Below are 27,110 nucleotides of genomic sequence, written 5' to 3'. Positions count from 1 at the left end.
CATTGCCTAATAAAAAAAATAAATAAATCAAAAGAGGAAAAAGAAAAAGAAAAAATCTTCATTAGAATGCAAACTCCTTCAGGGCAGGAACTGCTTTTTTACCTTCATGGAAATTAACCTAATGCCTGATATACTGTAAATTCTTTATAATTTCTTAAAATATGGTATTTAGCCTTTTTTATCATACCTTTCAAGTAGTCCAATAATTCTTTTTCAATTTCATTTTTTCTAAATTCTCTACCTCTATCCATCCTTCCCCACCCACTGGGAAGGCAAATAATAAGTACCCATTATACATATGAAAGTCATAGAAAATATTTCCATATTAGTCTTACTCAAAATGAGAAGGCAAGAAAAATAAAGGAAAAAATATTATTCAATCTGGACTCTGAATCTCTCAGTTACTTCTCTGAAAGTAGGAAATCTTTTACATCATGAGCCCTTTGGAGCTGTGGTAGATCTTTGTATTGATCAGTTATAAAGTCTGTCATAGCTGATTATCTTTAAAATATTTCAGTTACTGAGTATGCTGTTTTCCTAGTTCTGTTCATTTCATTGTGTACCAGTTCATATATATATATATATATATATATATATATATATATATATATATATATGTATATATATATATATATATATCTTCTTAGGTTTTTCTAAAATCATACCCATTATCATTTCTTATACCACATTCATATGTCATAACTTATTTAGTCATTCTTCAGTAGAGGGCATCCCTTCAATTTCTAATTCTTTGTCACAACAAAAAAGCTACAAAAAAATTTTTGCACATGTAGGCTCTTTTCTTTTTTCTTTGATCTCTTTGGGGTATAGATTTAGTAACAGAATTGTTGGCATGAAAGGATATACAGAAAGTTGCAGCCCTTTGTGCAGAGTGTTAAATTGTTTTTTAGTGATTGCAGTTTAATAATCCTTACATTACCTTTTCTAAATCTATTTTAGATCATCATTTTTCCTATATTTTATATTTTCTTCTAATATTTTTAGTATTTTGACTTTGTTTTATTGTTCTTGATGTCTCTTGCAGCCATTAGCTTTCATTTGACCAATTTTAGTTTTTAAAATTTTTTGCGACATTTTTTGTACCTCTTCTATCATTTACCAATTTTGATGTTTATAGTTTAAATTTTCAGTATTTTTGTGCTTCCTTTACCAATGTTAATTCTCTTTTCATAATCTCCTTGCATTTTGCTCCCACCTATTTTTCTAGGACCATTGTATAAAATTCTTCCTTGCATACTCTTCAGTCCAATCATAATAACCTTCATTCATTTTCTCACACACAATTCTACATCTCCTACTCCCATACCTTTACACTGGCCATTTCCTATTCCTAAAACATAATTTCTCCTCATCTCCAACTCATAATCCCTTTCTTCCTCTAAGATGTAGATGTTCAAGCAACACCTTAAACTCAGCTTTTTTTCCTGATCCCCCACATTATCTTACTTCCCAAACAACCTTATGTTTACATAAATTAGTTCTTTGTAATTATTCTGTCTGTATTGTATACCATTCAAATAATATCTCCTTAAGAGTAGAAATTATTTCATTCTTTTTATTTGTATCTCTTTCACCTGGCACAGTGCCTAACACATAGTAACCTTTATAAATGTTGGTTTATTGATGGATGGAGTAGATTGTCCATAGGATCTCTTTTATCTCAGGAATGACATGATTTCCAGATTCTTCTATTCAATCAATCCAATTTGTGGCTTCTTCAGATTTCTCTTTTTCTCCAAGTGTCAAATTTCTGTAAAAAAGGTATGACAAGACAGAAAGTGATGTGAAGCTGAGCAATAGAGGATGTCTTCTTTCAGATTCCAACTAAATAAGGAGAGGCTTATCTCCAGGAAGTGTAGTTTTGAATTTTTATAACCAAAGAATTCTTCAATTAACTATGTTACATAAAGATCATCAAGTGCAACACCAGTTTATGGTCCATTCAAATAAGTCCTTAAAAACAATACCAAGGATTATTTTTGTTTAAAAAAATATATAATATCTGCCCTTCATGGCAAAAAGAAAATTTAAGAACATTCCCCAAGTACTCTTACCAGAATATAAGAGTACTACTTTATGTGTTATTAGTGCTGAACTAGAAAATAAACACTACTTCAAATTGTATTATGCCGTGGCTAGAAATGTTTTCACTAGCTTGTCAAAAACATAGCAATCTATGATGAGATTTTACAATCAGACAAGAAAATTTTCTATCTTGGGAGTTTCTCTTTCTTCTTTACAGTTTCATTTAAGAAAATCTTTCTCATATTTTCTGTTTTATTTTTGTCCATTCTGAATATTTATGAAACATATACTCTATAAATAAAAACTACATAAACCTTCAACCGATAGATATAGATTTTATTTAATTTTGTCATTTCAGCATCAAGCACAGATGATGGTAAGTTTTAAAAAGTTTTATTGCTTTATGGAATGTAGACAAGACTTATTTGTTCAGAAGAAATAGTTTTTTGCCTAATTCCTATTAAATAATTTCAAATTCATTCATTCATTCAAATCAAGTCAATCTTTATAGAGTACTACTCAATATGAGTACATACTATCTCCCCTTCCCACTATTCCACCCAAGGAAGTCTCTGAAATCATATTAAATATTTAACTTTCTTTTATCTCTCATAAATTCATTCCTTCTCAATTTCAGAAGCTAATCTCTAATTCTAATATTCTTGAATTGGGTGAACAAGTTAACGTTATTTTTCCCATACCCTTTATTATTTTATAAATTTGGATAGGAATTGCTCTGGAGTAGGAATCAAGAAATGGATTTCAGTCTACTATTGATTGTTTATGGGACAATGGAAAAGCTATTCCATTTTCCTGAACCTCAGTTCCCTCATTTATAATCTGAAATAGTTGTGGTAGATGAACTCTAAAGTCTCTTGCTGCTCTTCCTTCTAGGATTTTTCAGGTTAATTTTTTTTATCAATTTAATTTGTTATTATTTTGTGCTTTCCCTATTTCCTACAAGTCACCCACTTATCTGTCAAAACATGTAACAAAATTGGAATTGAAGGGCAATGCATAGCTGACCATTCTAATCCTCATTTGCAATTCTGATGGGTGAGAAGTTAGAAACAATTGGTTGAAATGAAGTTTTGGAATTCTATATGACTATTCATCATTTCATGCTATCCACCTGGTGTACCATTAGTACCTTGGCTATTTGACAGTTCTTGGTATTGCCATCTCAACTCTAAGAATTCATTATTTTATATCTGGATGGTTTAAACAGCTTCCCAGTTTCTAAGTGAATTTCTTTCATTACTGGAAATACTTTTATTCATCATCAAATAATAGAGATCTAATAACTTTTCACAAGCAAAGAAGAAAATCTCACTCTCTGTCTTCATATTTCTCTGTTCATTTCATAAGTTCAAATAAGAAACAAAAAACTTGTCAATTTTAAAAAGCATTTTATACCTTTGCCAAAATAACAGAAAGGCTTGCCATATAAGAGAAAAACTAACTCAAAATATAGAATATAGATTTTATTTACACTGACTTTTTTTGCTATTTCAGCATCAACCACAGAAGTGACCTCGTTATCTGGTAATTGTTTTTTCTATTACTCTCTCACTTTATGAAATGCAGACTGATCACAGAATACTTGTTTATTGAAAAGGAATGTTTATGTCTAATTCATATTAAATTAGTCACTCTTTATTGAATATCTATTCCCCTCAAGATACATAATTTCTCCATTTCCCTACCACTAGATAAAAACCAAATCTCTGAAAGGAAGCCAAGCAAATGATTCTCTTTAATCTCTCATAAACACACCTCTTCCAACCTTCAGAAGGTGAACACTTAGTTTTGAAATTCTGTAATTTGATAAACAAGTCCCTTTCTAAATCCTTGACAATCTTATGAACTTTGACAGAAAGGGGAAAAGACCAGTTCTGCCATTTGACTGGCTATGTGATATCAGAGGGGTCTCTTCATCTTTCTAAGCAGCTAGGTGGGCACCATTGTGCATAAAAGACCCAGCCTGGAGACAAGAAGATCTCAGTTCAAATTTGTCCTCAGACGCTTAGTGGCTGGGATCCTGGACAAGTCAATTAACCTTTTTTTGTCTCACTTTCCTCATCTGTAAAATGAACTGGAAAAAAATGGCAAACCATTCCAATGAAACTACATCTTTCTTAGCTCAGTATCTTCAAAATAAGGACATTAGAATTATTCCCTTATTCCCTTAAAATACTAAAAGACGAGGTTTTCAGACTAAACTGTTTTCATTTAGTCTATCTAACTGGAAGTTCACCTGGACTTCCTCTCCATCCAACTGCTCATTCGAATGTCTGTCAAAAAGTAAAATGAAATAGGGAGTGATAGGAAGCAACATCCTCACAATTGACAATGTTGGGTTTCTGAAGACCAATCTAGATGAAGATGGAGAGGTGTATCCCTAGTAAACTGATCCAACTTGGTGATGGACTGCCAGAACCAAGGAATATATTAATCAATTTTCAGTTGTCAGGGGGTTTATCAATAGCATCTGCCCCTTTAAGAATCTTTCGGGGATGTTTTATGGAATTTAATAGTGGTTCTTCATACTAAAGAAAACAATTGAGAATGACCCCAGATACTCTTATTTCCTTTAATTTACTGATGATCTCTATCATTGGTCTATCATCCAGTAATTTACCTTGAATTAATCTTTAAATTTAAATTAATCTTGAATTTGTTATTTTTGAGCCCATAATATTAATGGAGGTAGGGGGAAAATTCCATAAAGCATAGACTCTTTTTCAATTGTGTCTTACTCTTTTTAACCCTATCTGGGATTTTTCTAGTGTCTTTGTCACTTCCTTCTCCATCTCTTTTTACAGATGGGGAAAATTAGGCAAACAGGGGTAAGTAACTTACCCAGGGTCACACAGTTAGTAAATGTCTGAGGCCATATTTGAACTCAAGAAGATGAGTCTTTTGATTCCACTTCTGATATTCTATCCACTGCACTACCCAAGTGCCAATAAAGTTCTACTGTAATCCATATGAATGCAGAATTAAAAGAATCACAGTTCAATGTACTTGGCCAAGACTGGAAATAATTTCACCAGCTACTCAAAGATTTGGATTGAGAAATTCTGTGATAAATGTTTATTACAAAATATGAAAAGTCCTGAGTTTGAATTAATAATTGTCTCTTTGTGTTTTATGCTTTCATTTAAGAAAAGTTTCTTCCTTTTCCATTTTAGAAACAGTTTTGTCTCTGAAATTAAGGATAGGGATGTAATCTGTGATTTCAATGGTTGATCGACATTCCAAATGAGAAAACTCCCCTCCTCCAATGAAGGGCAGCACCTTCTCGGCAACCTAGAGTCTCAGAGAATTGACTAGAAAGAGTACACAGACTCACCTGCTCAGAGTCACATAGTCAATACATGACTGGTCAGTATGTGCCTGAGACAGGACACAAACCCAACCAAAGTCTGTCTACTGTGTTGTGTCATTGCTTAATATAATTGACATATAGGCCCTGTAAATTGAAATATAGCTTAATTTATAATATAAACTTTTTGAGTAAAGATGGGATTTAGATTTGACTTTTGCTGTCTTTTTACAATTTCAGGTTCAACCACAAAAGTGACTTCACCTGGTAATTGTTTTAGTTCTTGAATTATTGCTTCTTGGAATGGGGATCCACAGAATGCATTTGAATCCTATAATGCAGTTTAATTGCATGAGGACTGATGAGGAAAAGTGGGGTATCTATTTAGACTTATGAATGTCCACAGAATGTAAACCTTTCTTTGGACAAGGAGAATTCTTTTCATGTAACTTTAATATTTTTATTGTTTTTTACATTCATAGGTTCCACTTCAGCAACAGATATGATGGGCCCCACATCTGGTAAGTTTATCTTGTGATTTATAGAAAGTTCCTTATTTTCCTATAATTCTAAGGCATATCTAATGCATATCCTTCTATGGAAACCAATCTATGATACATAACACAGGACCATCTCACTTCTCTGGAGGTCACTTACCTGATTAATTTTACTATTTGGAACATCAATCAAGTCAGCAAACATTTATTAAAGATCCACTGGTTCAGGATTTTGGCTAAGCAGTAAAGATATAATGATAGGCCAGAAAAAGTCTCTGCTCCCAAGGAGTTCACATTCTAACGGAGGTGACAATATGCAAATAACAATGTACAAACAAGGAATATAGGGTTGAATAGGAGATAAGATAAAGGGGAAATCAATAGCAATGAGAGAGATTGGAAAATGCTTCATGTGGAAGGTGGAAACTTATTTGAGATCAGAAGAAACTAGGGAATCCAGAAGACAGAGGTGATAGCTGAGAATTTAGAATCAAGCAAAAATTTCTTACATATATCCAACATACCTATACATACACACACACACACACACACACACACACACACACACACACCATTCAGTATTCAAGGACAAAAAGGAAACCATTTTTGTCTGCAAGTAATTTACATTCAACTGGAGAATTAAGGGACATATCCCAATAGGTAGATAATAGGCAATTTTGGAAAGAGATAGCACTAACCACTAGGTGGAGGAAGAGATTGAAAGAAGTTGCAGTAAAGAAATATGATGTATTGAATGCTGTGTTGAAGAAACAGCTAATGGGCCAGCTAGTTGATTGAAATATATAGTGGAAGAAAAGGAGCAATATAAAATAAATCTTGAAAGGTTGAGGAGAATCAGATTATGAGGGTTTTTAAATACCAAAGTGAAGAGTTTTATTTTATCCTAGAGATAATAGGGAATCATTGGAAATTTTTGAGTAAAGAGTAAAAGAGGCAGTTAGGTTATACAGTGGATAGCCTGAAGTCAGGAAAAACCTGCATTCAAATCAGACTGAGATGTTTACTAGTTGTGTGACCCTGGGCAAATCACTTAACCTCAATTTCCTTATTTGTAAAATGGGGATGATAATAGCATATATATATATATACATATATATATATATGTATATATATATACATATATATATATATAAATGTATATATGCTGAGCTAGCTAACAGGGCAACACAATCAGATCCATATTGTACAAAGATTATTTTGGTGAGTGTGGAGAATGGATTGGAGAGAGAAAACATCAGAGGTAGCAAATCACTTAATATTAGTCAAAGCCAGAGGTGAGGGAGACCATATGCCCCAAAATTCATGTTTATGCACTTTCTCGCAAAAGAGCTCATTATAGACTGGTTACTATTATTTCACACATTGTTTTAGAAAGCATGAATATCTGGTTTCTCAAACTATAGCAATAACAATAATAATATTAATAATATATCAGAAAAGGAAAGATTGTGGGTGAGGGGGAAGGTTCTGCTAAAAGCAGAACTAGCAGCAATGATTGTAGACCAATGATGGCTTTATAGATACCTCAACCAAAGAAACGATTACAAGAAGCAGAAATATGAAATTCGAAATTAAACAGACTAGTTTCATTTAGTGCAGAGTCAATATCTCTATGGCCTCTGAATTTTGTGAAACTATAAGTGATATTTATAATAATGAACCAAAACAAATAAAAAAGATGTTCATTTGTATTTAGCAACCTTAGTTCAGAGGGGAAGCGTAATTAAGTGGAGAGAGAGCAAAGCCAGGAGGACCTGGATTCAAGTCATGTCTCTAAAGTATATTGGCTGTCTAACCCTAGGAAAATTACTTAATTTTCTAAAATTAGATTTTTTTAATAATATAAATTACAGAGAAGAGTTCAATCTACTTTAATAGAAGGAATTCCTTCATATCCAAATAGTAAGATCATAGGTCTTTCTAACCTCTATCTTGTCCTTAGTTTAGAAGTCTGGAAAATGTGTGATACATTTTCGGAAGATATCTATCAAAAATATCACTGGATCAGTGGATGAAAGGAGGCAGCAGAACAGCTGGGAAGATAAAAGAGTCTTGGCTGAGGGGTGGCATAGCGGCGTAGTGGATAAAGTACCGGCCTCGGCGTCAAGAGTACCTGGGTTCAAATCCGGTCTCAGACATTTAATAATTACCTAGCTGTGTGGCCTTGGGCAAGCCACTTAATCCCATTTGCCTTGCAAAAACCTAAAAAAATTTTTAAACAAAGAGTCTTGGCTGAGAGAACTGAGACCCACTTTCATTTTTTCATTATCTGATTGGTGAACTAACATCTTTTAACAAACATTGATAACTTCTAAAGGGAAATAGATGTTAAAGTTCATTTTCTGCTAATTTTTAAATTTGATGTTACTATTTTCTTTTATGAACAGACACAACTTCATCTTCAACAGGATTGACCCTTTCAACTGGTAATGTTCTCAGCCCATTTTAATAAATGAGATTAATTCTCTTTTTGTAGCTAAAAATTAAAAAATAAAAACAAAATTATTAGGTATATAAGAGATTAAGAGAGAACATTGAATAATAGAGAGAGTCAGAAGAATTAGGTATAAATGCTACCTCTGCCACATACTGTGTAGCCTTGGCCAAGTCATTCAACCTCTTAATGACATAGTTACTCCAGGAAACTTTTAAAACTACAATTTGCAAAGCAAAATGCAATCTGCAATGTTTAATATATGTATGTATATGCCACACACATATATGAACACATATGTATTATTGATTATTTCCTGTTGTACAGCTCATTCTCTCTCTGTCGCTCTTCTCTAGATAGATAGATTTTTGTTGTTGTGGATCCACCTCGGCAATTAGCTGCATGATATAAAGCCACAGTTGATTGAACCGCTAAAAAAAATAATTGTTTGGTTGATTAAACTCCCACTTATTTGACTAAATTGAGCAATTACTTCACTCTAAGTTGCATATCATAGATTTTCTCATATTCCTTTAGACGTGGTTTTAGTTTTATACAGAAGCAATTGACTTCCTATTTTAAATGTTCCTTTGCATTTAATTTTTCTTTACATTTTGACACAGGTCAGGTCAGGGGGAATTATACTGTTCTGGACCAAAAGGCATCACAAAATTTATAAGGGCAAGAGAAGAATTATGATTGAAGTAGGTTAGAGAAGTAAAGTTTTTTTTCTTTGCATGAGGACACTTGCTCTTTGTCCTCATTTTCAAAGAAAACCACAACATCAGGGAGGTGAATGTCATGACAAGCACATTAATTGGATTTGAGTGAGGGGCCTCATTTTCTCCTCCAAAGTCATTTGGGTCCAATGACTAGATATGGATCATGAAATGCCCGTGGATGTGAGGCAATGCAGGTTAAGTGACTTATCCAAGGTCACACAGCTAGTAAGTGTTTGAGGCTGGACTAGAACTCAGATTCTCCTAACTTCAGGGCATGTGCTCCATCTACCACACCATCTAATTGCCCAAGAGAGGACAGTTAGCATTGTAGAGGTCAATGAATGAAAAGAAGCAGCAGACATGCACATCCTTAGGATGATACAACAGGAGATAAGAGAACTCAGATCCACTTTCCTTTTTTCATTCTTTTTCCAATAAGCTTGCATCCCAAATGAAAACAAACATAATAAAACTCTTTTTGCCATTAGTTCATTTTTTAAATTTTTTTCCTAACTACATGTAAAGATAGTTTTCAACATTCATTTTGTAAGATTTTGAATTCCACATTTTTCTTCCTTCCACTCGCCTCCCGCCATGAAAGCAAGTCATCTAATATAGATGTACATTAAAGTTTAACAAATTGCCATATTAGTCATGTTGTGAAAGAATAATCAAAACAAAAGGGGAAAAAACCCTTAAGAAATAAAAAATAAAACAAATTTTAACATATGCTTTGGACTGCATTTAGACTCCATAGTTATTTCTCTGGATGTGGATGGCATTTTCCAGTTATTGAACTGCTCAAGGTTGATCATCCCACAAAGTTACTGTTAATGTCCCCAATAGTTTTGTATTTGAATATGCACAGACCCAACTTCATCTTCAACCTAATTGATTCCTTCATGTGATTAAGCTCTCAGTATAGTTTCCAATTTATTAGTAAATAGAATGGAATTCTATTTTAAATACAGTGGAACCCCCTAACTATATAATAATAACCTGAATTAGTAATAACCTGAACTAGCAGTACTTATCTTCTGGATCTAATATTGTAAGGGTTGAACCTCCCTCAATCAATGCAGTCAGCCCCTTCTCTGCAACTCAAAGAGCTGCCAAAAAAAAGTGATATCTCTTTCCCAAGGTCACACTTCTATAGTGTGTGAAAAGCAGAAATGGAACTCAAATCTTCCTGATCCTTAGTCTGGTTCTCTCAAGGTGTCCCAAAAGCCAATGGTGTTTTATGTCTCTCTAGGTTATTAAAAGTTGTACAAAAAGCTAATAACTTTGTTATTAAATCTGTTTTATAGGTTTTAAAAAGTTATTAAATCTTAATATTACATTAGGACTTTGGGGACACCATGGATTAGAGCAGGGTTTTTCTCCTCATGATTTGACCTTCTTAATGTATCCAGATTCACACAATGGTGAGCCATACCATCCATGGACTTTACTATGCTTTATCTCATAAACTAGTTATCCCTTCCACATTATGGGGCTTAGAGGTATTAGAAGCCCCATGATTTGGAAAATATGCATAAAATTTTTATACCTCCATACCAGAGAAGAATCCTAAAATATTATGGCATTAAAAGATAAAATATATTGATATTATGCAACAACTATACATATTTCTTATGCTGAGTTTTTAAACTTTTTCTGGGTCAACTGCAGTTTCCACAAAGTTCTAAAAAAAATTCCCATTTAATTTCTTATGCTGGCCCCGTGATGTATGGAAAGGGTGATAGGGAAAATTGTGATGTAGAAGGGATAATTTTAATATAGTTTAATAACTACTTTAGCTACAAGGCAATGTCCAAAGAACTAAAGTGTTCAGTTTTTATTTTTCCACTATTAATATTTCAGCCTAGTTCTCTCTTTTGTAGTTACAGATTCAAACTCAATAGAAGTGATCCCTTCAACTGGTAAATCTATTTTTTATTTATATTCATTTTTTACAAAATAATGTCACTTGACTTTCCTATCCAATATAAGTCATTTAAGTTATCAATGTTTTATGTGTCTGGAGCTATTTATGTACTTCTGTTCTGATAAGAGAACACAGTAAAAATTGGATTCTAATTCGATTTGGTGTTCTTTTGGAGGAGCTGGTTGTTATTCTTGTAGTTTGCGGTTTGATTTTTAACTCATGCAGTAATTGTCACAAGATGATAACTTAGGATTGATCTGGGGGAGCATTAAGCACCTCACTTCCCCCAAGTCCTTCTATGTCTTCTCTTTTTCTTTTAAATCACTCCTACCTTACCTACCCTAATTATTTCCCTAAATAGAGTGAAACCCTTTTCAAGTCTATTCTTGAAGAAAGACAAACAAAAAGAGTTCTCACTTAAACTTGGCTACTTAGAAGAGAGAACATATATTGGGAGGTACCTTAGTTTTACCACCACATGGGACAAAGAAACTGAGTTCTAGAGGGATAAAATAACACAGTTACATTCATTGAGAATAGAATTAGTTCTTCTAATTGACTGGCTAAGATTCTTGCTTTCCAATATCAGACTTTTTCCTAATATTTAGTCCTGTTGGTAAGGATTTGATTTGATGACATCAGAGGTTCTTTAACCCAGTGACCATGAAGTTGTAAAAAATATATTTTGATAACTATTTCAATGCAATTGTTTTCCTTTATAATCTTATGTATTCTATAGTATACATTTTAAAAACATCATTCTGAAAAGAAGTCTATAATCTTCCCCAGACTGCCAAAGGGGTCCATAACATACTATAAAATTAAGAATCCTTGGATTAGATGTTCTGTTCAAGCTGGTATAATAATCACCCATGAAATTCCAGAGCTTTACAATATAATGCTCAAGTGGTTTACTCATTCAATGCTCAGTGTTGCTATATGCTAATAATATAAATGTTAAGCAAATTTAATAAAACTTTCTTTTTTTAATTACCATTTAAATTTGATTATTTCCAGTTTTACAAATTACAAAGTAATCCCTCCATCCTATAATGTTTCTTTTACTGGCTTTAATTAATCCTTATGCTTTTCCTTTCAACTCGATCAAACAAATATTCATTCCATATCTGCTTTGTACAAGCATAGCTTGCAATGTGGCGTTACTTTTTGTGTCTAGAGCAATCTCAATATGAGGAGACTTGAGACTTAATTAAAAGGAAATATATTCAACAGTCAGTATTTACTCAGTCTCCTGTTCCTATGGGAAGTGGCCCTTGAAGAACACTCTTGGGAAGAAATGGAACAACCTGGACCTTTCCTCATTCCTCTGCCTCCTTCCAAGATTAAATGGAGTATTGACTACAAATACAGAATTTGCAGTCCAACCCATGTCACCTTGGAATCTTTTTATAAGGTCTCTTTATATTGAAAGAAGAAAGATCTAATACCAATTTCCAGTTTATTTAGCCCATATAATAAACATTCGAAGACATTCAATAATTAGCTGTAGAAAAATGTGTTTCTGTTTTATTTTGCTTGCAGATCTAGCACATTTAATGACTATTTCAATAATACTGTAAAACCTTGAAACCAACTTTTATTGTCTTTTTTTTAATATTGAGTTTTGTGAGACAATATTTGATTATCTGTGTTTTTTTCCAGTTATAGCTTCAAGTTCAACGGAAGTGATCCCTTTACCTGGTAATGCTGTCTATCTATTGCTAAAATAATTCACCTTGCTCTTGACTACACTTACCAAGCTATAACAAAACCCTGTCCTCCTACCTCAGTGTCTCTGTTCCAACTGTTCTCTATTCCAGGAATGCCCCCTATTCTTCCTACAGATTTCCTTTAGAATTCCTATCTATTCTTTAAAGCACAACTCAAATGTGACCCCCCCAAGAAGCCTTCACATCTTTCTCCCTCACACCTCACTTAGCACCATGGTCTGCATCTTTCTAAGACACTTATGTTATCCAATAATATTACACAGTATCATTATTTGATTTTATGTACTATCTCCCTATAAACTCCATAAGGACAAGAACCATGTTTTCTCTAAATTTAGTTTGCTCTCCAGAACCTGGATCAGAGCATACAACAGGACCTTAATAAATGCTTGTTGAATAAGAACCAAAAAAATCCTGTCTTGGATCCATTGTCCATTGGGACAATTACTGACTTTTTCCTCTGTGTTTTTAAGAGAGGTCATTCAAATTGCAGCATTTCTCTTTCAGCAAGTTTCACACATCAGCGATGTTCACTCCTCAAAGACTGAGAGCTGAAGGAATCATAGAGATTGCATAATCTGGTACAAAATTAGTTTTCTGAGGAGACAGCTGAGGCCCCAAAAGAGGCAGTGAATGTCCAAAGTCATATAGCAAGTTAGTAGACTCCTGACTCCCTGGCTAGTGCTACATGTAGAAATATTTTCTGAAATGTTTAGGTTTGGTTCAATTCAATAAGCACTTATTAAGCATCTAAGTGCTGAGCACTGTGATGAGTCCTGGGGATATAAGAAAGGCAAAAATCAATCCCTACCCTCAAGGAGTTTACATACATGATAATGGGAGAGGACAAAATTTAAGAAACTATGTGCAAATGAACTGCAAAATAATTAGAAATAATCAACAGAGAGAGAAAGCACTAGAATTAAAGGGGAATCAAGAAAAGGCTTCATAGAGGAGGTAGAATTTTAGGTGGGACTTGAAAGAAGCCAGAGAAGCCCAGAAGAGATGAGAGAGGAGGGGCAGTGTACAGTCAGTAAAAATTGCTGGAGTTAGGAAATGGGAGTGTCTTGTTGGAGGATCATCAAGGAAACCTGTGTCATTGGATCACTAGGTACACGGAGAGGAAAAAAGTCTAAGAATGGGAAAGTAGAAAGGACCATGTTCTATAGGGTTTTGAATGCTAAGAATTAGTCCTGGAAGTGACAGGGAACCCTGAAGCTTATGAAATAGGAAGGTGACATGGTCATATCTATACAGTAAAATCAGCTTGACAGCTGAAAGTTAAGATGGAGAAGAGTAAGCAAGAGAATTGTAGCAAGGAGACCAATCAACAGGTTACTACAATAATTTAGGCATGATGTGATAAGAACCTTTACTAATATGACAGCCTTGTCATAAAAAAGAAAGTATATAGATATCTTACAAAGATAAATGAGTGAAGTATGACACCTAGATTCCCAGCCTGGACAACTAGAAAAATGGTGCTACCTTAACAGTAACAAGCAAGTTAATAAGAAGACAGGGGAGTTTGGGGGTGGGAAATATGTTTTTCAAATATACTGAATGTAAGATGTTTTGGGATCATCTAGTTCAAGATGTCTAATGAGCAAATGGAGTTGTGAGTAGAGAAATCATAACTAGATAAGTAGATCTGAGAATTATCAGCATAGTAATGGTTGTCCTTCTTTCTCAAAGAAGACCATGATATCAGGAAGATGATGTCATGACAAAGCATGTGAATTGAATTTGTATGTAGTGGGGGGGGAGCTATGCTAACTCACCAGCCTGACTTTCTCCTCTGGAGCCATCTGGGTCCAGTGGCCAGAGAGGAATTCAGACAACTGGAGATGACCTTGGATGCCAGACAATTATGGTTAAATGATTTGCCCAAGGTGTGACTCCAAGGCCACTGTGCCTCTATGTCCATCTGCATAGAGATGATAATTGAATACATGGGAACTGATAAAATCACCAAGTGAAACAGAATAGAGAAAGAAGAGAAGATGACCCAGGACAAAACCCTGTGGGTTACCCAAGGTTAGCTGACATAACCTGGATGAAATAAAGATCCTGCAAAAGAGACATAAAAGAAGTGGCCAGACAATTAGAAGGACCAAAAGAGGAGGGTTTTGAAAACCTAGAGAGAATAGAGCAACAAGAATAGAGTGGTGGACAATATCAAAGGCTATCAAGATGAAAAGAATAGTGAGGCTTGAGAAAAAAATCATTAGATTAGTATTTAAGAGACCATTGGAAACTTTGGAGAGTGCAGTTTCAGTTGAATGATAAGCCTGGGAAGTCAGTAGAATAATAAAGAGGAGAGAGGTAGAGTCATTCAAGGATAAATAACCTCTAGTTCTGCCACAAAAAAGCATAAGAGATTGGGGATGATTGCTAACAGGGAGGATGAATCAAATGAGGTTTGGGGTGCATTGGGGAGTCATGGGTATGTTTATAGGCAGTAAAGAAACAGCTGGGAGAGAAGATAAGTAAAAGAAAGGGGATAGAGGAAGAAATCTGGTAGAGTAAAAAGGGTGAATGGAATTATTTGAGCATATAGAAGTATATACATTATGTCCAACATTTTGCTAATACCAAAGACACATAAAACAAAAATGAAAGTTCCTCCCCTCCAGGAGCTCACATCTTACAGCATGTACACAGAGAAGTAAGTAAATTTATTGAAAGGATGAACACTAACCCTAGGGAAAATCAGGAAAGGTCTCTTGTGGGAGGGAGTATTTGATCCTCAAAAAGGAAGCCAAGGATTCGAGAGGCAAAGGACAGACTGGAGGATTTCCAGGTGTGGGGAAGCATTTCAGTAGGGTCACTGAGAAGAGAGGTGGGATGTTACACACAGAAAAGTGCAAGTAGCCCAGGTGGAACTTGACTTGGTTTTCTCTTTTGTTTTCTAGAACCTTTGGACGTAACCCCTACAAAAGGTCAGATTTGGTGCCACTTGCCAGCACCTTTGTGTTTCTGTTGATCCTCTTTTCCAACATTTCTATGAGAAATATTTTCTTTTCATAGAATTAACACTGTACATCAATATGCATGTGTAATAAATAATATTTTGAATATAAATATAACTAAGGTTTCCTTCCAAATCAAAATGGAAGTAGAGAAAAAGGCCATTTTTGACTGGAGTTTTACAATTCATTTAGTCACTGTGGGACATCACAATGGTTGTGAAGATGTGCTCAAAGTTAGGTCTTTAACATTTCATTTTATTTCTTATATTTACAGTTACCACTGAAGCAGAAGTAGTACCGACACCTGGTAAAATCTTTCTTTCCCCCCTTTCCTTCCCCTCCTTCCCTCTGATTTTCTTGGTGTCCCTCCCTTCTCCTTCCATCCCTCCTTCACTCCCTTTTTCTATTCCTCTTTCCCTCCCTTCTTACATCTCTCCTTTGTTCCCTCCCTCTCTCCTTTCATCATTCCCCCTAGTTCTCATGCCTTCTTCCTTCCCATCCTCCCTCCCTCCTCTTTTCCTCTTTCCTTCCTTTATCTTTTATTTATTTTATTTTATATTTACTCACCTATTACATGTTTCTGGCTGATATCTACATGCTACATCACAGCAAGAGAAATGATGTGAGCTACCTGACCTATGCCCTTTTTTTACACACAATTCTAACAAGCATTAGTATCTAGTTTCCAAGGTAAACACCAAATAAGAGGCAGCATGTTAGAAGGAAGCAGAGGTTGCAACAAAAAAAGTGTTTTGTGTCTGATTTGTAATTTGAAATTTGGATTTGAATTCTATCTCTCCTATTTAATGCCTGAATTGAACTTATATTAGGCCAAATCACTTAATAAACAAATATTATTAAGTTTTCATGTCTGAGAAATGTAAAGTGGAGATAAGGCTGGAGCTCTATACCCAGAATGGTTTTGATCTCATAGGACCTTGAGACACCAACTACAGAACAGCTATAATAGGCTCTGTATAATAGATGCTGGGAATAAGTGGTAAAATTTTAAGATCCTGCCTGAGTGGTAACATTTTAAACTCAGGAAATGTATGAAAGAACATAGAAGAATCCAAGGCCAAATCTTTGAGGAGCTCCTATATAAAAGGGTTGGATGGCTAGGTGATACAGCAGAGAGAGCACCAGGTCTAGAGTCAGAAAGATTCATTTTCCTGAGTTCTAATCTGGTTTCAGACACTAGCTCTATGACCTGGTCAAGTCACTTAATCTTATTTGCCTTGGTTTCCTGATCAGCAAAATAAGCAAGAAAAGGAAATGGAAAACCTCTCCTGTAGCTTTGTCAAGAAAACCCCAAATGGAGTTATGAAGAATTGGACGTGATTCAAAATGACTGAACAACATGAGGAAGTTAGGAAGAAGATGAAGAGTTAGCCAAGTTACAAAGAAGGAATGATTAGACACCCGCTAAGTGTGTGATCTATCAGAAAGTCAAAGAAGAAGGATGTTCAACAGTGTCATATATTATAGTGCCTAGGGATAGATAGTAACTCACAGTGATTTTACTGTGAGCCTGGGTGAGAAAATTCCCTTTCCCAATGAAGGCTGACAACTTTTCTGCAATTTATATTCTTCATGAATTGCACTGAACACTAGAAAGATTAAGTGACTTAAGATAACACAACCAGTATGTGTCAGAGGTCATACTCAAAATCAGGTCTAAGTATAAGGTACAGTTTACTACACTACCTGTGACTCTACACAGTATTAAGAATAGAGAAAAAATCTGCAATGGTTTTAAGTTTAGGGAACTCTCAGAATAAACCTTCCCTCCATCGAGGATTGATGACTATAATTTAGTAGGTAATTTCTAAGGAGTTGCCTGGATCACAAAGAATTTAAATGACTTTACAAGGTCACACAGCTAGTGTCACAGGAGAAATATGAATCAGATCTTCCTAACTTCAAGTCCAGTAGCTCATTCATTACACCATTATACCTCTTATATTAGAGATAATGAACACTGAAAAAGGGGCTTTGGATTTCATATTTAGGAAGTCATTAGATGGAATGGAATTCCAAAAATAAGGAGTTGACAAAAGGGAATGGTCAACAAGGCAAAGCATTGGTGCAAAAAACAATTTCCCAGAAGTGTAGCAGTGGAAGAGGCCAGAGATGTGATGGTAATCTTATAACTCAGGTCAGCTGAAAGAAGTTCCTTCATCAACATTTTCTAGAGCTCCCCAAATAAAGTCATTTTAAAAAATGACATGGAGTTGCATAGACAATAGCAACAAGAATTGGAAGAAAAGGTGTATGCAGATTACAAGGACCTCAGGAAATAAAATTTATTGAATTTTGTGATAGAAGTATGAGGGGAAACAGGTGCAGCGAAAAGAACAGGAATTTTAGAGTCATAGGTACAAGTTCAAATCCCAGTTCTTACACTTGCTACCTATATGAGTTTGAGTAAGTCATTTAAACTGAATGTGCTTCATTTTTCTCCTCTGTGAAATAGGGGAGTTGAGTTTGATGATCTCTTAGGACTATTAAAGCTACTAAATCTGTACTCTGAAAATAATCTGGGAGCAAATTGGTGTCCAGAAGAATGTTCACTCCTCCTAACTTTGAGAGTTGGAGGGGAGTGGGAGGAAAACTGACTTTAAATGGAATGAGTTACTAGACATATGATGATGATGATGGGAAGAACTAGGTTTCTGTTAAAATTAAAAGGAGGGAAAACTAGTTGCTCAAAAATTCAAGAATGTAAGATATTGTTGAGAATAGAGCAGAATAGAATGGACAAAGTCATGGTTGACCCCAGAATTAATCTGGAGAAGAGTATGGGTGATTTAATTGGGGGTGAAATGGTATGGGAATTTTGATTGTACCTAAGACTCTGAAACAAGATGTCCAAAGTACTCTTTTGCATGTTCCATCAACCAATCCAGACCATATGGAATTTGTAGGGGATGTCCCTCTCAGAATTCAAGATGGAATTTAAACCTCCACCAAGTGTTATAACTGATTTGGAGGAGGAAAAAAAGAACAAATGAATGACTGTCCAGGCTATTAAGGCTTCTTCAAGTTTGCTTTGGATCCATTATTAAAAGGGTCTAGCACAATACTTTGTAGGCTTCTATAGGGCAGAGCAAAAGAACATTGAACTTCTGACAGCCTCCAAATACATAAGGTTTGTTTCCAGGCTGTGCTTTGACTACTTGATGAAGAGTTGATCCCAAGTCTGAGCCTCAGTTTCCTTCTTCATAAAATATAGGGGTAGGACTAGATGATTTCTAAAGTTTTCTGTCAGTATCATTATGTTATATAGTATAGTAAAATAGTTGTTATTTTTGAGGATCTTGAGGCATTAAGGAATTGTTTAATTGTATTTGCCATGTCCTTTTAAAAATGTACAAAATCATGGGATTTATTTTTTTAAGACTTTCCATCCAAAATCTTTACAATTTTTAAATTTGGCTAATCTTTAAAGGAGCAAATTTTCCATTACCTAGAAGCCTCAATCAAAAAAACTCAGATCCTGAGGATTCTGAGGAAACTGTGATTTTACTTTTGGTGAAAAAAGATAATATCATATCTTGAACTAGAATTGGTATTCTCTCTTCCAGGTTACATATTTTTTCTGATGTATTTAAAAATAAGACTCAAAAGAATATATTTAAAAATAAGGCTCAAAAAATAAGACAAATTAATATTGCATAAATCAATGTCAAATGAGAAGCTATAAATGACTAAGATTTCTTCTAATTCTAAACAATTATTTGGTGTTTTCAAGATTTGCCAATCAGACTTGTGAATGGACGGAACCGGTGTGAGGGGCGGATTGAAGTCCATCATGATGGCAAATGGGGCACTGTATGTGATGATCACTGGAACATAAAGAATGCACGGGTCATTTGCAAGTTGCTTGGCTGTGGCAGGGCTATAAGAGCCCCTGGACATGGTCACTTTGGAGCTGGAATGGGGAAAATATTGCTAGATAATGTGCGCTGTGTGGGAAATGAGGTTTCTTTGGAGCAATGTCATCATGCAGGTTGGGCCAATCACAACTGCAAACACCACGAAGATGCAGGAGTCATCTGTGCAGGTATGTATAAGGTCATCCTGCTGAAGCTAGAAACCAGTTTATTCCTCCTGACCTTACTGTCCAACAGCTTTGAGAATTGAATTGACTCGCTTTTCCAGGGACTATAAATGAGTCTCACTTTGGGTTTTTTTTTTCAGCAGACATGTATAAATTCAAAATCCAAAAACCCCAAGAAAATTATATAGGCTAGGTCTTCACAGTCAAGTAAAGATGTCAAATCGAGATAATTAAGCAAATTCAGAAGGGGGAAAGTAAAATCCATTTACATAATTTGACTGACGTTCACAAATTGGGTTTAAATCACTGATAAAATTGATTTTGGAATTTCTATTCTGAATTATAATTAAAAGAATATATTGATATTATTAGATCAAAAGGGTTGGGTAGAAGGAATATTATGCTAAATATTCTCTCAAAAATTACATTAGAAAAACAGAAAGGTAGAACAATACTCATAAGAATGGAAGAATTACCATTCTATTTTATATTAATGATTATTCCAGTGCATTGTTCTGTCTCTAGAAACACACTATAGATATGTTATAGAAAGGTATTATGTTTTAGAAGAAAATAGTTGCACTCCATGATATCACTGCTAAAAATTGGAAATCTCTCTTCAAAAATCTTAGTATTCCCCTCACTATTACAGTGCTATCACCATTTAGTTTTGGCCAAACTTTTTTTAAAACTATATTTTCAGCCTATGGTAGCTCTTAGAACAAGTCTTATACACTTATTCCCTTTTATGTAAGGTGTTTTTCCCTTAAGTTTCCAAAGCTGACCCATAGTTATTTTATTCTAATATCTTGACAACTCTTTTTATACATATTTAGAACTATAAGTAGTCATACCATATATGAATTAATAGACTTTAATCATTTTTATTGCTATTAAACATTTCATGTGTCACATTTTAAGAGGAATATTTAATAGGTGGGAACCAATTTAGAAGAGGACTCCCAAGATTGTGGGGGAATTTGATGGCCTGTCACATAAGGATAAATTGAAGAAAATAGGACTTTCAGCACAACAAAGAGGCTCAGTGGAACAAGGGAATTAGCTTCCAATATTTGTAGGGGCACCACATTAAAAAAAAAGGCTTAGACTTCTTAAGATTGTCCTTAAGTGGTATCATTAGGATCAATTAGATTATAGATTTCAGTTTATTATACCAGAGGTTCCTAGCATTGTATAAGGAGAGGGGGAATCAAAAGTCAACCATTAAAAATTTGGAAAAAGTTGATGAAAACTATTAATCATGACAATTAATATTGAGATCCATCATAGTCATTTTTTTGCCATGATCTTGATGGTTGTTTTTAATCTGGTTACATTTTCAGGCTACCCTGGTGAAAGTGGAGGAGTCAATCTAAATGGTAATTAATGACATTCCTTTTTATAGTGAGACTTACAACTTGCCAAAAACTTTTTTAGTTTTTCCTGGTATCTAAGAAAAATCTTTATTAATCAAATGTTTTTGATCTATAATTAATTTAAATGTTCTAAGAAAATGAGGATTATCTTATAAACCAAAAAGAGAAAGATGGGACTTTGCTTTATTTATGAATGGACTGTTCTTTGAAAATTGAATTAAAGAATTCTAAAATACAGTAATCTACATGGTTGGAGTAGCTATTAAAGAATGATATTTCCTTTTGAGATTTCCATGATAGAATTTTAGGAGATACAACCTTGTAATGCTTATCAGGTACCTTCCTTGTCAACGTCTTTATTGCCAAAAAATTTCAGGTATTGAAAGAGATACTCACTAGGTTTCAGGTGGTAGCACTTGCTTCTAGTTTATGATTTCCTGGTCCTATTCCTGGTTTGTCAATATTAGGATAAGGATGGAGAGGAGCTATCTTCTGTATAGCTAACTGAACCATGCAATTCTTCCTATTCAGATCTCTTATGTTCCATAGTGATATATAGATAGATAGATAGATAGATAGATAGATAGATATTTGAAAGACAAGGTCCTTGATGAGAAGGACTAAATTGGCACAATGTATGGAGCACAAGCCCTGAAGTCAAGAGGATCTGAGTTCAAATCCAACCTCTTACTTCACTCCAACCTCACTTACTAGGTGTATGTCCCTGGACAAGTCGTTATTTTGTTTGCCTCGGTTCATCATCTATAAAATAAGGTAAAAAAGTACATGGCAAACCAATCCAATATCTTTGTCAAGAAAATGCATGTGGGGTCACAAAAAGTTGGATACAGCTAAATTGACATAACAATAAGAATAGCATAGGGTAAAGCATAGGTGCTTCATAAATGTTTAATAGTTGATTGATACAAGCACAGTACCTGAAAGCTATTATCATTTTGCCTATGGCTCTGGAAACCAGAATACTGTCACTTCTAGGAAAAAGAGGACACAAATGGAAATGAAACCAATCTGGACTATTTCATTCTCTCACTAAATTCAATCCTGCCAGCTCATGAGATGTTCTGCCTCCGAAAGTGAATATACTATAGTGGGAAAAACTCTGAATTTGGAATAAAAGGCTAAGGGTTCAAATTCTGGCTTTGGGATTTCCTGCTTGTGTGACCTTCTCTAAGATAGTTCCTTTCAGTCCTCAGTTATTTAATATGCAAAATGAAGGCATTCAATTGATGATCTCAAAAGTCCCTATCATCTGTAAATCCAAACTTATTCCCTCTACCTTGATAAAAATAAGAGGTTCCTAACCTTTTTTGTGTCAAGGACCCCTTTAGTAGTCTGAGAAGTATATGAATCCTTTCCCAGAATAATGTTTTTAAATGCATAAAATGGGGTATCTAGGTGATGCAGTGGATAGACTACTGGCCCTGAAGTCAGGAGGACCAGAGTTCAAATACACCCACAGACACTTAATAATTGCTTAGCTGTGTAACACTGGGCAATTCACTTAACCCCATTGCCTTGCAAAAAAAATGAAAAAAAGACCAAAAAACCCATAAAAGCATAATATAAAGTGCATAGGATTATAAAAGGAATCAGTTGTATTGAGAAAATGTACTTTTCCTATCCAAGTTTAGAGAGTTCCTGAAATCTATTGACAGACTCTTGGGACAGTGAGGCCTGGACCCCAGTTTAAGAATAATATTTTGTCTATAATTTTATCTTTTATTCTCTCTAAGTTTTTCCTTTAAGGACTGACCATTAAATTAGATAAGACTATCCAATTATTCACTCAGTTGAATTGCTAAATTGTCAGAGTTTTCAGCAAAGGTGAGGTCTTTTTTTTTTATTTTTCCCTATTACCAGCTTTACACAGTTCTGTTGTACCCAAGGAAAATGGTAAGTAAAATTCTTTTATCATCCTGGGTTTGAAATTTCCTGCAAGAAGGATAAGTAACCAAGAGGACAACTGCATGAAGAGAAAATGTTTCTGTGTTTCCACCGTTCATCCTCTTTCCTTCTCAAAAATCAATGCATGATGAAGGTGAAGGTATGGGGGTGGGGTGGGAAGAAAAAGAATCCTAGGTATATTTGGTTTGTTTAAATCTCCAATTCCTACCCTAATTGTCACACAAAGATAAAAATGAGATTTACTGCAAGGTTGAGGAATTCTGTCAGCTTGGTCTCTGTGTGTGAAACACACTGTCCTTCTAGCATACTGATGATGCATAGTGCATTGTCAAGGGGACCCTGGCTTCGAATTTGTTAATAATGGTAGGGCTAGATCTGGAATGGGTCAGCATTTATATAGTCTTCCCCATTGCCTGTTGATATTAAAAACAATTCCCTCAAAACTCATATGTTCAATCACCTAGTGTCTGCTGTAAAAGTGTTTCCCTCTCCTCTCCTTCCAGCTCAGCTGTCTTGCTTCCCAGATGGATTCAAAGCTGTCATTGACCGAGGCTACCTTCAGCAACTAGGCTACTCTTCCTGGAATGTGCACTTAAATGACAGGTTGTGCAGACCACAGGTTACAGGACGTTTTCTTATCTTTGACATACCTTTTGGCAGGTGCGGGACAATCAGACAGGTAAGAAATTGACTGGAATGTTAAGGGAGTTTGGATCTTGTTCAATGAGTATTTAAAATGACATTTTTAAAGATTTAGAGAAGAAAAACCCTGTGATTGGGCTATAACCCTCCCTATGATTGCTATGGCAAGACCATGATGATATAAAGTTAAAATCCTTAACTATGATAGTCATATAATACAAGGATCTCATTATTTTTCTACTATCATGTGTTGGTTGTCTTACCAAATCTACATTCAAGAGGTTTTTGTTAAGGAGTATCATTGCTCAGGAGGCATGTGCTTTGGTGACTAGTTGTTTCACTCTTCACAGGACAGGGTTGGTTCTGTCAGTTATTCCAACTCAATCCGGACAAGAACCCGGATTCACCCGGGGCACATCATTGTGAAGCACAGGGTGCCCCAATTAAAATTCACATGCAACTCCAACCAGGCTCCAGTGGTTGAAATCATTCATGGACCTGACACCCCCAAGGAGAATGACCAACTTGCCAACTATGATGTCTCCATAACATTTCTTGAGTCGCCAGAATCCCAAGTTCAAGAGACCATGACATCGTACCAGGCTGACCAGAGGAAGGAGGTCTTCCTTCAAGCTACACTCCATACCTCAGACCCAAACCTAATGCTGTTTGTAGACACATGTGTGGCCTCTCCTAATGCCAATGATTTTTCAACTGTGAAATATATCTTAATCCAACAAGGGTAAGGGAAATGCAATTTTCTTCATGGTGATCTAAGGTTGGTCATTTCTTTCACCATTTCTTTCTTTGGGGAATCACCATCTTTTTTAAGCTCAGTAAGGACTTTTTAAATTGTTCAAAATAACTCTCATAAAGCCTCGGTTGGGTAGATTAGTACAGTCACCATCTCTGTTAGACCACCGACCTTGTAGTCCTGATTAGGAGCTTACCACAGGTTCATTAAAGGGTTGTCCCTAATCACCCAATCTCATATTGATTTAAATAATCCAATATGCTCCCTCCTCCTTTTAACTTTTATAGTTCTATTATGGAGCAAATTTGGGCTTTAGATATCTTCTCTTTGACAGTGAGAGGCTCTATTAGCTTTATTCTATATTCTAATTAGATTTTCAATGATCCATTTGGATCATTTAAGGATTTTCATGCCTTTTTTAGTTCCTAAGAATGAAAAGTGGAAGAAGACTGAGAGGGAGGGATGCAGAGAGGATGGGGGAGGGAGGAAAAAAGAAAGAGGGAAGAAAAAGAGAGGGGCAGACAAAAGGGAGAAGGGGAGAGGGAGAAAAAAGAGAGATGGGGATGTTAGAGAAAGAAAGAGAGAGGGAGAGGGAGAAGTAGAGAGAGAGAAATAGGAGTGAAAGAGAAAAAAGTAAGAGAGTGGAGAAAGGAGTGAGACAGAGAGAAAGCTCAATCCTTAATAGAGTGAAGTCACTAAAATTTTTAGATTTTTGACCTTATTGTGTTGAATTTAGAAGTTGCTAACTGTCTTTGAAATCCTTCAGCAGCATAAAAAAATCAGGATTTAGTATCTAGTTAGCTAAAACAAAAATTAATTTGTTAAAATAAGAAGCTAATCCAGCTGGTGCATGCTACTTGCCCATTATCTATTGTCCTTATCATCATGCAGTGGCTTCCTAGGGTGTAATTTGTGGTTCTTTCCCTAGACTCCCTGACTATGGCTCTATTTTTATATGGTTCCAATTCCTCTAACTGGGGATAAATGTACACAGGTCAATAATGAACAAACAGCCTATTCAAGCTTCCAGGTATTCTTCACAATCACAGCCCAGATCATCTGAAAGCCTGATTACCTGCGTCAGATTAGATTACCTACATCAGAGCCTTAGGTACCATTTACCTCCAGGTCCAACAGAAGATAATTATTGTTGTCTCAGAACATAACTAGCAGGTTCCTGAGGGTACTTCTTTCCAATTAGGACATGGTAGACCAGATTTGACTGTGGATGCTTCGTTGAGAACAGAGAAGGCAAAATACTTGGTAAATTTTAAAGTGGTAGAGAAATATAAGGTATTATCACCAATAATTGTAGTAATTAATGGAATGGGGTGTTTTCTTTTCCATAGATGCATTAAGGACAATTCCTATGCAAACCTCAATTCTCAGCACAAGAATGTGGCACAGTTCAAATTCAATGCCTTCAACTTTCTTGAAAACTATGATGTGGTTTACCTGCAATGTAAGGTTGTGGTGTGCAAAGCAGATGACCACTCTTCCCGATGCTACAAGGGTTGCATGGGTCGGAACAGGAGAGATACGAGTTACCAGGGAGAAATAGAAGCGGCAAAAGAAGGATCTGAATTTGTAGGACCTTTCGAGATACAGAAAAGAATCAATCAGAGAAGAAGGATCTGAATTTGTAGGACCTTTGGAGATACAGAAAGGAGTCAATCAGAGAAGGAGCCTACAGTGATTTTTCCAATTTTTACAAAAAAAAATCAGTTTTGAAATTAAGTGGCAAAGTTGTGGTTGGGTTTTTTAAGGTCTTCACAAAGTGATTCTTTTAAAATTTTCCCAGAGTAGTTTGGAACTTTTGTTTCTAGTATACTCTACCTTATAATATACATATATATAAATGTATGCATATATTTGTATTCATGCCTTCTCTGCTGCTACCTGCCCTCCCAAAAAAGTATATTAAGTTCCTTGAGAGCCAAGATGGCAATATTTCTCATCTTTATATCCTCAATACTTGGCACAGTGTCTTGTATATAGTTGGCATTTAATAAATATTCCTTGGTATTTTTGACACATAACATGCTACCAATTTTAGTGGAAACAGATAAAGAAAGTTAGATTTATTCACTTGGTGTTTCTTTCTAAATAAACCTTGTGTTTCTATTTCTAAAATTCCATGATTAACTAAGATGCTTTTTAACTATTCATGATAAAAAAAATCAATTACTAGCTAAGATTATGCAAATTAGTCTCTTAATATAAAATATCCTTGTTTTGAATCAGATTGAATTGCTGTGTTTCTGCATTCCCTCTATAATACATTGTGCGTTTTTAAATCATTTCATGTACTTGTCACCCTGAAAGTCAAAAAAAGAATAAAGAATAATGTCCCAAAGCAAAATCAAAGTAAGATTCATAAATACTATAATGAGGAAAGTGAAGAACTAATTTCTGTATGATGAAAGGCAGAAATTGAAGGGAAGAAAAGAGGGATGGCAGCATTGAAAATATAAATTCTACATGAATTCAAGTGACTGGCCATAAAGGTAGAACACAGAGAAATAACTTAGGGATTTCCAGAAGAACATGACAAACCCAAACACTTCAAAACCCTAATGCAAGAAAGAATGCCAGAAAACTGTCTTGAGTTTCTGAATACAGATAACAAAGCATTAATCAAGAGAATGCATAGGAGAAAAAAACAGCCTTCA

At 35.0% G+C, this 27,110-nt stretch overlaps 1 protein-coding gene across 5 annotated transcripts in view; it reads left to right on the top strand.

The window, feature by feature from the left end:
* Positions 1-26,517, top strand: part of LOC141521178 (scavenger receptor cysteine-rich domain-containing protein DMBT1-like) — a 96,326-nt gene extending 69,809 nt beyond the window's left edge. For 4 of the 5 annotated variants that reach the window (XM_074233441.1, XM_074233439.1, XM_074233440.1 and 1 more), the window contains 15 exons: positions 2,405-2,422; positions 3,562-3,591; positions 5,615-5,641; positions 5,857-5,895; positions 8,280-8,318; positions 10,932-10,970; positions 12,638-12,676; positions 15,621-15,647; positions 15,952-15,984; positions 19,432-19,743; positions 21,084-21,119; positions 22,998-23,030; positions 23,546-23,721; positions 24,035-24,426; positions 25,788-26,517. In XM_074233441.1, coding sequence (XP_074089542.1) covers positions 2,405-2,422; positions 3,562-3,591; positions 5,615-5,641; positions 5,857-5,895; positions 8,280-8,318; positions 10,932-10,970; positions 12,638-12,676; positions 15,621-15,647; positions 15,952-15,984; positions 19,432-19,743; positions 21,084-21,119; positions 22,998-23,030; positions 23,546-23,721; positions 24,035-24,426; positions 25,788-26,076 — 1,529 coding nt within the window. In that variant the 3' untranslated portion in view covers positions 26,077-26,517. The remainder of the gene's footprint in view (positions 1-2,404; positions 2,423-3,561; positions 3,592-5,614; positions 5,642-5,856; positions 5,896-8,279; positions 8,319-10,931; positions 10,971-12,637; positions 12,677-15,620; positions 15,648-15,951; positions 15,985-19,431; positions 19,744-21,083; positions 21,120-22,997; positions 23,031-23,545; positions 23,722-24,034; positions 24,427-25,787) is intronic. The other variant, XM_074233438.1, reaches the window with a different exon arrangement.
* The last annotated feature ends 593 nt before the right edge of the window (positions 26,518-27,110 follow it).

Source organism: Macrotis lagotis, chromosome 4 (genome assembly GCF_037893015.1).
Source record: "Macrotis lagotis isolate mMagLag1 chromosome 4, bilby.v1.9.chrom.fasta, whole genome shotgun sequence".
NCBI classification, from domain to species: domain Eukaryota; kingdom Metazoa; phylum Chordata; class Mammalia; order Peramelemorphia; family Peramelidae; genus Macrotis; species Macrotis lagotis.
This window is presented reverse-complemented; position numbering and strand designations above follow the sequence as displayed.